The following is a 10,886-nucleotide window of genomic DNA, read 5'->3' as shown; positions in this document are numbered from 1 at the left end:
GGAAGGAGGGCTACACTATGTGTCAAAACCTGGGCAAGAGCAGCAGGTAAGGAACTCTTAGGGTGATTGCTCTCACTGAGGCCTTGTAGCAGTTTATAGTAAGGCCTCACAGTAGTTTATAATAATGCCGCTTCCAGTTTGTTGGGGGTTTTGCTGGGGGTTTCAGGGCAGGCTTCAATTAATTTTATCTAGTGAAGTGCCTCAAATTTGGGTTTATGTTTTTGAAATCTTTAGTCATAGTATCATGGAGATGCTTTGCACTTGGAAGTTTCTCATTAGTTGAAAGAACGAACTTTGGTGGAGATTTCTGGAGTTTTTATAAAGGAATGATGTTAGAAACAAGCGCCAAGTAAACAAATCTGTAATTTGTTGTTTCGCATTTAAGTCGTGTGGAGAGATACAGGCCAAGAGTCTGAAGCAGAAGACAGTGTTCTGCATGTCTGCTAATGATCATTCATGATTTTTGGCTCCTAATGAAACTCATTGTGAGAGGCTTTTTTCTTATTTCAATGGGAAAAGTCCATTTAATAAAACTGTGGTCGTGACTATCCCAAAGATTATTTGATTGGATGTTATGTAAGCTGCCTCTGCTGGATCTTAAACGCAAAAAAATTAATTGGTCTTCTAGCTGATACAAAACGAAGAAATAGTAAATCATAGATTGTTTAGCTTGGACAAGGCCTTTAAGATCATCAAGTGCAACCGTCAGCCCAGCAGTGCCAGGCCCAGCGCTAACCCGTGACCCTGAGCACCACATCTGCACGGCTTTGAAATCCCTCCAGGGATGGGCGCTCGGAGGGCGTTGGAGAATGTTTCTGTAAGGCAGGTGGTCTGAACACTGCGGTCTGATAGACTGATAGAGTCGAAACGGTGACAGGTGTAAGCTCTAGGATTCCTTCAGTTTCTGTAGCAGCAGCAGCTTAAATCTCTGCTTAGTCGCTTTTGGGTAGATGATGATACTACTGTGCAAATTTTGAGCTGACTTAGTACGTTATGTTCAGTAAAAATACTGAATCGCTTGGAGAGAGGCCTGCCATAAATTAAAAAGATGTGGCAGACTTTGGTGGGGAGGTTAGGATTCCTTTGGAAAACTTGCTTTGTCTTAATGTACAGACCTCTGTTATGTGCCACTTCAAGAAACTAAGGGTGGGTCAGGGTGGGAAAGTAGCATGGCTTGTAAAAGAGAAGAACTAAAATTGACAGCTTTTTAAAAGAAAGCAAAAATTTGAAACTTGCAGCTTTTTTAAAGAAAGAGAAAAATTAACATTTGCAACAACTAAAATTTACACCTAGGAAGTGGAGGAACCAGCACTACCGAAAGTACCTCTACCCATCAGTACTGCAACGCTGCCTTCGTTCAGCTTCAGTTTTCTTGCCAGTAGCAGTGTCTCCTCGTCACCCAGCACCGCTTCAACACCGGTGATGAACAAGGTAAATCTCTGTTTCGTAGTGTGAATGCGTTTTTACGATGGATATACATCTGCTTTGTTGCGTGTTAACGTTTTCCATGGTGCTCATGAAATTAAGCAACAGAAGTTTATATATCCTGTTGAATAAATCAGGGTTGGTTTCTGATTTGGAGGTGGGGGCGGGGAGGGCGTAGAGTTTTTGATTTGGCTTCCACATCGGAACCAGAATATAAACTGAGGTTGTGTGGCACGCTCTGGGGGTCAGAGCAACCACGTGGTGACTGGTCTTCGTGATGGCGAAACCCTCAACACGTGGTGAGGTATTTGCTGAAGCTCTGACTCCAACTGAGCTGAGCTACTTTAAAGTTCTTAAGCTGCCTGGCCTGCTTTTCCACTATATATTTAATATATTTAGATGTAAGTAGCATCTCAGTTTTGTCTCTTGGTTTATGGGATTTGGTTTTGTTGGTACTGTGCTATATGTTCACTTGTAAGCTTAGTTTTCTTTTGTTATGACTCTTCCCTGTGGGTTACAAATAAACATCAGATTTCCCAACTTCGCTGCAGAACATCTGTTAGGTGTTCCCATCTCAGACAGCTGCTGTTGTTTCAGCAGGGTGTTTTTCTTAGAGATACAAACATTAATTCTTTTGAAAATTACAGGTACCACCAACAAGTAATGTTGGCAGCCCTGTGTTCAGGTTTTCATCTCCAATTGTGAAATCTACTGAGGCAGAAGTGCTGCCTTCATTGTCTGTAAGTAAAATAAATAAGCTCAATCTTTTCTCCAGACCGTAGTAGAATATTGCAGAACGATAAAGCAGGATTGTCTCTGATAGAGGGGAAAAGAAATGCATAGGTATGTAGTGTGTATGTCCAAAAGACTGGATTTCAGGTGATTATTTGTGTGTGAAACTTGATTTATGTTTCTTTAGTTTCAGAATCTGAAAAAAAATCTCTCTTTTTTTGTAGCAGATTGGGTTTACATTTAGCGTCCCTGTTGTAAAATCAGCAGAGCTTTCTGGCTCCAGCGATACACCAGTGACATCCTTGCTTACTCGAGGTAACAGAAATTTTGGCATTTCAGACCTGAAGTGTTGATTTTATTTTTTTGTACATTAGCCAGTAGATCTCTCCTTTCTGAGCGTATTAGCAGTTCCAGGCAAAGTGTGTTTTTGGTGACAGATGTGCTTTTAACCAAATTGTAATTACGAACTGTTGTAAACAAGGTAGAATTTTGAAGATTCTTATATAGAGAGTATGAAACTTAGAAATTCTTGTTTCTAGTGAACGTGATTGTATTTCGAGGGGATTTCTTTGTGAAAGGTAATTTTCTGTTTTGTATTTAAAGACACCACCACTGTAAACAGCACGAGCAGTAAGAAAGAAAAAGAAGCAGAATACGATGGCCCCTCCAAACCTGCGAAGATCTTGAAGGAAGGAAGTGTGTTAGACATTCTAAAAAGCCCTGGTGAGATAAAGAGCTCCTGTTAAAAACATGCTGCAGAAAATAGCATATAACCACATTGATTTTAGGGACCCCCTCTCTGCCCCCCCGTAACAACAGCAAAAGCTACTTGTCATGGTTAAAGCCAAGATGAGCTACAGATACAGGCGCAGGAGAGCATTGCAGCAAACACTGTCTCCATTAGGGGCCATCTCTCCCTCTGTTCAAAGTGGGTTTTATTGCTGAAAGGAAAACGGCGACTTCAGACCAGAAGCTTCGCTTCTCCTCTCTGTATTAGGATGTGAGTAAGGGATAAACAGAATTAGTCCAATAATCAGTGTTCCACAATACAATTTATGGAATTGAGAAGGATATGTGTGTAAAATGCTTTACAAATGTTCCTCTCCCACCTTCACCGTCTCTGGAATTTGAGAATAGTAAGGACAGTTTTATTCCTAAAGTGTTTTAAAAGCTGCGAATCTTTCTGCCTTCAATGATAACAGTAACTATGGATTCAAATGTAAATCTTAAGTAGAAATGGGCTGTGTCATTTTAAAAAAAATCTAGTTTTTAAGTATTTGCAATTGTTTTCAACTGTTTAATGAAGTGTGTGTGTCCAGATTATGTGTTTTTGTTTTAAGAAAAAAAGACTGTTGAATTTGCTTTTTTCCCCATCAGCCTTCAGTTGCATCAGGATGGGTTTTTTAATCAAGTGGCAAATCTATATACGCCTTAAGAAGACAGCACCTTTATGTATTGGAAGGAGATAAGTGAGAGAAAACACACTGTGCATTTTTTTTAAGGAAAGACCTATGAGTGAAGTGATGTTAAATTTCTTTGTCGGTTTGAGAGAAGCAGGTTCTAAATCCACGCTGTTCCAAGACTCCCCAACCCCAAAAGAACAACATAATAATAAAAAAACCCTCTCTACTTCAGTTTTACAAGTAATTTGTAGTGCTACGTAAGATGCACTGCTGTAGCATGTTTCCGCATTGGTGGTTCTTGTTTGCTGTTGAAAACGGCACCTTTAAATACGGAGCTGGCCTTTGCCCGTTGCTTTTTGAACAAAGGTTATAGGTAACAATTGCTCCATTGTCTTCATTTTTATTACTTAATACTCAGTATCTGTGGGGAAGTACCGTGTGGATTGCTGCTCCAGCTTCAGTACAGCCACAGAGTAAGTGTGAGTCATCTGCTACGGCAGAAATAGCCGTAGAAATGCGATTCGATTGGGCACAGCGTCTTAAAATGAAATTGGATTATTTCTAGCCCATGACGGGCTGTTTGTTTACGCGTGTGTCTGTCAGTGATGATTTGTATTTAAAACTGTCTTGGAAATGAGGAGTTAAATCAAGCTTTAAATAAACGCTCCGTTGTGACGCAGCATAGCATATGAAATTTCATCCCTTTAGATAGGGTTTCCAGGGACTTCCTCTTGTGGTTAGTCTGAATGTATCGCTGTGACCACTGGCACTTGGCTTAAATCTGTGCCATCTAGCGTTGTAGTTAACTTACGTGTCGTGAGGGTGCTGCTTGGGGAGTAAGACTACTTCCTGTTCATTTTGTCCCCCTAGGCTTTACGTCTGTGAAAACCCACTCCTCCACATCTGCGCAGCCCGTTACAAGCACAGTGGTCTACACAAGGCCTGCAATAAGTAGTTTTTCTGCAGTTAAAGACACCTCGAAACAAGCGTCCTCGTTTTGGCAGCCCGACGCGTACGACCCGTGCCCGCAAAACAAAACAGCGGACGGCAAATGCGTGACTTGCGAAGGCGCTAAAGTGTCAACGGCTGAGAGTACGAAGCAGACGATCAGCTCGAGTCCGTGCGTCACCTCGAAGGGAGCAGTCCCTGCTGCAGGCATGTTGGGCTTTGAAGACAAATTTAAACCAGCACCCAACACCTGGGATTGCGATACCTGTCTGGTGCAGAACAAACCCGAAGCGACGAAATGCATAGCGTGCGAGACACCAAAGCCCGGGACGGGAGTGCTACCTGCTCTGGCATTGCCGACGGTCACAGACAGCTCGGTGACGGCGACATCCTCCTCTGGCAGCACTGACACGACGGTCACTCTGGGGTTCGGCGACAAATTTAAGAAGCCCAAAGGCTCTTGGGACTGTGCGGTGTGCAGTGTGTCAAATAAGGCAGAAGACAGCAAATGTGTATCTTGTCAGTCTGAGAAACCAGGTGTGTACTTCTCTTCCCTGCTGTTTCAATCCCAGCCTCTTTACAGAGGAAATATGCTGCATAAAAAAAAGAGTATAAAGTATTTTCAGTGGCGTGGCTGTGTGCCAGCCAGGCCGGATTAGTGCCTGCCTGCAGGAATGGTTACAGGCACTTTGGAGGCCTCAGCCCAGATTTCAGCCTGTCATGTGAACTGAGCTGCTTGTGAATTGTGTTAGGGCAGAGCTGAACGGAAGTGAATAGAGACCGTTTCGTTTTGCAGCTGGTGATGGCTCAACTGAGTGCCTTAATTAACCTAAACCCATTTTCCTTGTTTTCGTTGGGGAACAATGTGAACTCTGCAGGAGTTAAACCTTACTGGTTTTTTTCTGTCTTTCAAAACAAAAGTAGAAACAGTATTTACAGGACATGGTTGATTAGAATAGGAGGCGGAGGAGGAGACCTCGCTCTCTACAGCTCCCTGGCAGGAGGTTGTGGTGAGGTGGGCGTCAGTCTCTTCTCCCGAGTAACAAGCGATAGGATGAGAGCAAATGGGCTCAAGTTGCACCAGGGGAGGTTTAGGTTGGATATTAGGTAAAATTTATTTAATGGAAGAGTAATGAAGCACAGGAACAGGCTGCCCAGGGCAGTGCTGGATTCACCGTCCCTGGAGATGTTCAAAAAACACGTAGATCTGGCACTTTGGAACGTGGTTTAGCGGCCATGGTGATGTTGAGTTGACGGCTGGACTTGATCTTAGAGGTCTTTTCCAACCTTAATGATTCTGTGATTTTAGTGTTAACTTCCCTTGGCTCTTGACATCATTTAGTATACTGTTATGTCAAAAAACACATTTGCAAATACATCTTGGAGGCGAGGATCTAAGGTGGACTGGATTATGCTTTTGTAATCATCCCATGCGATAGGAGTGGAATTTCTTCAGATAAGATAATGCGTTTCAGAAGGAGCTTGTTCTCATGGACCTTCAGCCTCAGGCTGCTCAGCTGGCACTTCTCCCTGAGACTCCAGCCGTTCAGAGGGGAGTTTGGGAAATGCGAGGTTTGTCATGACCATCCTGGTGCAGAGAATTGCAGTTATTTTACATTGAGGATAGAAAATTCCCTGGGTGTGCTGTGGAAGAGGAGACCCATTCCTGCCTTCACTGGTTTGAATGTGAGACCTTATATTGTGCCTCTGTCGGTGCTGCCCGCAGCTGTTTAAAGCTGTAGGTGAACATGACAATTATGTGATTACTATTTTTTTTGGTCTGCCTTCTGGATTTCCACTTCAGTCCTCTCACGTATGGAGCTGAAGTTTTCTGTTGGGCTGTAGCAGCAAGTGACATCTCTGCCTTTACAGAGAAGAAAAATCAGAAGGAAGCTTTGAGTTCCTCTGGGGTTTGTTGGTGTTTTGCTTTTTTTTTTTGTTCTTAACACAATGTAGTTTTGAACATGTCTGTCTTCGAGATTTGGTGGTGAATCATTGTGGTAAATCCTCAGTCTCGCATCACTTGACAGTGATCGTTAACTTGAGCAGTGCTGACTTTGACTAATGAAATTCTTCTAGTAGTTTTAGTTTAGTACGGGGCCTTAAAATTACGTCTGGTATGGGCTGTGTTGCTGTATTGTGTGAACTGCAGCTGCTCTTTAAAAGTCATTGTTTCCATTTGTGCGTAAAATCAGATATAGATTATAAAGAAGAATCGAGGTGTTTCCATTGTTTACATTCTCAGATACGGTTTGACTGGAATTAACTTGCAGTGTGATGCTTTTTTACCCTTGTACTTGTCAGCTCTGTAATTTAGTAAGCGCTTAAAAGTTTCTTTAAAAGTTCCTGTTGGCTTTATCATCTACCCAGGATTATTAACTGGCTTGCTTATTTCTCAGGGAGTTCAGTGCCTGTGACCAGTAGCAGCGTTTCTGCATTTTCTACTCCTTCCGGAGGATTTCTGGGTTTAGACAAGTTCAAGAAGCCTGAAGGAAGCTGGGACTGTGAGGTCTGCTTGGTCGAAAACAAAGCAGAAGCCACAAAATGCGTAGCCTGTGGAAGTGCAAAGCCAGGCACCAAAGCAGAGCTCAAAGGTAACGCTTAGTGAGAAAAACAAGAGTATCCCTTCTGCAATTTATTGTTTCTCTAGATGTGGGCCTTTTGGGGTTTTTTTTTGGTTTGAGGTTTTTTTTAAAGTACAATTATTTTTTCTCTGAGGCACAGGAAAGTTGTTCAGTTTTTTCTTTAGGAATATCGGTTAAGTAAGGTAATATGCCTATGTTTCCACACCCTTTCTCTGTAAAAACATCTGTGCTTTTTAGAGAAAACCTAGTGTGAATAACGTAATTGTTCTTTATGAGCCTTACGTGTTGTTCGTCTGGAGTTTGGGCTGAGAGCATGGTCTTTCACAGAAGTTGGCCATCTACTTAGCAAAGGCAGGTGGTGGATCACGGAGTACCATCGCAAAAACGGGTGTGGGGAGAGGAAGTGTAGAGGCTTGGGTCTTTTCGTGTGGTGGGTTTTTTGCCTTTTTTTTTTTTTTTTTTTTTAACAGTTTTGACTCTGGGAAGTTGGGGACTAGACTCCTAGCCCTGTAGCTAAAGCCTGCATGTGTTACATCGTGTAGCGCAAACTTAACATCATTCCTTCTTTCTGCAGGTTTCGGTACCACTACTGTGTCCACAAATGCTGCAATGCCGGCATTTACGTTCGGTGTCCAGTCGTCCTCCTCCGAATCTTCTCATGCATTAGGTAGCACAGGAAATTTTAAATTTGGAGATCAAGGGACCTTCAAGTTTGGCATCGCGGCTGAATCTGCGTCCTCCAACGCTGTGGCTGGGGGATTTAAGTTTCCTACCAGTTCAGGGGATATCAAATTCGGAGTCTCTTCCTCAGACTCTAAATCAGAAGACAGTAAAAAAGAAGGTGAAAGTAACAGTTTTACCTTTGGACTTCCATCTACAAGCGGTCAGGCTCCTTCAACATTTCAGTTTGGGACAGCAAGCCTGGGACAGCAGGAAAAGAAAGAGGAACCAGTTTTGGGAGGCTTTGGTTTTGGCACGGCTTCTACTTCTTCCATAGCTACCAACGAGAATAAAACCGGCGTCAGTGGCTTCACTTTTGGAACGGTGGCAGAAAAGGAGGTAGCGTCACCTGCTCTTGCTTTTCAGAAGCCTGATGAGAAAAAGGATGAAACTCTTTCAGCAAAGGGAGGCTTCTCTTTTGGCAGTGTGGAGTCTGCGCCCGCCTCACAGTTTGTTTTGGGGAGGACAGAAGAGAAGCAGGACTCTGTCACTTCTGCTGCTCCGTTAGCATTTGGAAAGAAAGCCGACAACGAAGAGTTAAAGGCACAACCGATCTTCCCAGCTGGGACGGCTGAGCAAACCAAAGAGGAGAGCACAGCCAAACCTATATTCAGTTTTAGTTTTGTGAAACCAGCCGAGAAGGAAAGTGAGCAGGCAAAGCCGTCTTTTGCATTCGGGGCACAGACCAGTACTACAGGTAAACCGAGCGTCTTTTGTGTTCCCTCCTCTGCTTGTGTCCCTTAAATAATACCTCTGATCTTGGACAAAAATCGGTAGGATTTGATATATCTGTGCATTAGAGCTTTAGAAAAGGCTTAATTAACTCCCTGCAGCCTGTCTTTAGTTTTGGTTGCTGGTGTGTAGGGCAATACCTAACAGGTCCTTTTAAGGTTTTGGTGAGTTTTACTGCTACATTCAGACCAAAGAAATTCTGGTGGTTACATCTGGTTTGTGTGACTAGCAGCTGTGTTTCAGAGAACAGAGTTAGTTTCTAACTTCTGCAGTGATACGGAAAAGGACGTGAGTAAGTAACCCAAACTAAAAGCAATACATAGGGTTATAATCACAGTATTCTTATGGTTGAATTGCTACTGAACAACTAGGGTTTGGAGGATCCTGGGCTTTGGGAGAGTGGAGGGGGTCCAGGGGGTGGGGATTGAGGTTGGGTTTGGATTGTTTGAGGTTTTTCTTTTACACGTCAGGTACAGTTTGGGTTAGTTATGGAAATGTGATGAAGCACCTAGTGCAAAAAGGAAATTTTAGCAAGGGTTCTTAAGAATGGGTATAATCCTTTAAAAATGGCTTGGATGAAAAGAAGATGTAACTGCTGGAAAGAAAGACAGTGAGAAATGGAAAACGAGATCACAAATTAATCATGAGAATTAGACCAGTAGCTTAGGGAAAGCTGAAGAATGACTGACTTTAAAAGGCAGCTCTATTTTCAGTGTGTAATAAATGCACTCAGTACTTTATAACAGCTGCCTTAACAGACAGTTGTTCTCCGTTGCGCCTAAAAGCAGGTCTTGCAGGTACTTAAGTATAAGGAACTTAAGCTTGGAAGAGTTAGGCTGGAGGAAGGTAACCTTTGCCTTATTTGAAGCCGTAGGCACAGGGCTGTATTTCTGAACAAGCTGCATATGAAAACACATCACCCTGTTTTTCAGTACTCCACTGAGCAAAGCTGTAGAACTGTTACAGCGATTGATGTTGTTCTAAAAGTATCTGGAACATGTTTTTGTTGGAAGAGTTCAGAAGCACTGGTTAATACTGGCTCAGGTAATGACAGCCAGTGCTTGGCCTTGGTAACCAGCGAAGCCTGGGCTGCAGCAGAGTCCTTGTTCTTCACAGTTCTGCCCTCCCTTTAACTGGATGGCAGCACTCAGCACCGTAGATCTGCATCTTAGGTCAGCACCAGTCACTGGGCCAGGAGCTGAGGCGTCACCCAGGGCTGCTCTGCGTGCGGCGATTGAAACAGGAGTCTGCTTGCTGTGCTCGGTCGGGCATTCTGCGGTGATTTACGTGCTGTTCCTCCTTTCAGATCAAGGAGCGGCAAAGCCATCATTCAGCTTCTTGAGCTCCAATTCCTCCAGCACAGCCCTACCCACCACCTCGGCCAACAGCAGCAGCGTGTTCGGCAGCGCCATCGCTTCCTCAAATCCTCAGCCGGTTCCCGCTCCCTTCGTGTTCGGACAACCCAGCAACACTGTGAGCAGCTCCGTTTTTGGCAATTCTGCAGATTCTGTGGCGTCTCAGTCGTTCGGCTTCTCTCAGGAAAGCAAAGCGACAACGACATCTTCCAGCACCGGCGCTCCTGCTCCTCCTTTTCTCTTCAGTTCAGGTGCCAGCAGTACTAATGCAGCAAGTTCAGGCTTTACCTTTGGAGCCACAACCACGTCGAGTTCAACAGGTACGTTTTAAATAGATGCTCGTCTCATTTTTGCCGTTACATCACAGTCTGGGCAAATGACTATTTCATGAGTGTTTTACTTTGCAGAACGAGTCGGTCAAATGCACGAAAGCAGAGAAAAATACTGATTATTTCTATTCAGCAGTGTAAATTGGGGCTCAGGTTTTTGCAGTTTGGAAAATCCAGTTTAGGAATGAACTGGCAGCAGCGTTGTTTTGTGTGAAGGACAAGCCTTTACTGGACTTCAGTTTGTATAGGAACTTCTCACCACGAGAATGATGGTTTCTTTCTTTGCACTGACAGTGCTTACAGTTAGAAGTCAGGGAATTACAGCTTTTCTGATTTTTCCCTCTCGTACTTAAAACTTGCAAGTGTTGTAAGTAATGTCAAGGTTTGCAAAATCCTTCCTTCGCAAGTGTATATGGACACAGGACCTCTGCATGCAATTGCTGCTGCCTAAGGATTGGTTCTTAATAAGCATTGTGGTTAATTTTCTACCAATTTAGAGAAGATAGAGAAAAGAATCTCTGAAGTTTCTTTGTGTTTGATGATCTGTTACCGCGCTGCATGGATTTAGCAGCACGACACCAGACTAAATCTGCCATAACATCTGTGTTCACGCTGGCCTGGCAGAGTAGGTTGGAAACAAGGCTGAACCTGTGAGGA

At 43.5% G+C, this 10,886-nt stretch overlaps 1 protein-coding gene across 1 annotated transcript in view; it reads left to right on the top strand.

Moving 5' to 3' along the window:
• Positions 1–10,220, top strand: part of NUP153 (nucleoporin 153kDa) — a gene marked incomplete at both ends in the record, with an annotated part of 24,422 nt that extends 14,202 nt beyond the window's left edge. Inside the window, 9 exon segments of the mRNA XM_009877963.1 lie at positions 1–46; positions 1,294–1,431; positions 2,073–2,165; positions 2,385–2,472; positions 2,761–2,880; positions 4,431–5,045; positions 6,908–7,102; positions 7,668–8,510; positions 9,852–10,220. The exon segment at positions 1–46 is cut by the window's left edge and continues 2 nt beyond it. Of these exon segments, the coding sequence (XP_009876265.1) occupies positions 1–46; positions 1,294–1,431; positions 2,073–2,165; positions 2,385–2,472; positions 2,761–2,880; positions 4,431–5,045; positions 6,908–7,102; positions 7,668–8,510; positions 9,852–10,220 (2,507 nt within the window).
• Positions 10,221–10,886: the final 666 nt, after the last annotated feature.

The sequence above is a fragment of the Apaloderma vittatum genome, unplaced genomic scaffold (genome assembly GCF_000703405.1).
Source record: "Apaloderma vittatum isolate BGI_N311 unplaced genomic scaffold, ASM70340v1 scaffold20440, whole genome shotgun sequence".
Taxonomy (NCBI): Eukaryota; Metazoa; Chordata; class Aves; order Trogoniformes; family Trogonidae; genus Apaloderma; species Apaloderma vittatum.
This window is presented reverse-complemented; position numbering and strand designations above follow the sequence as displayed.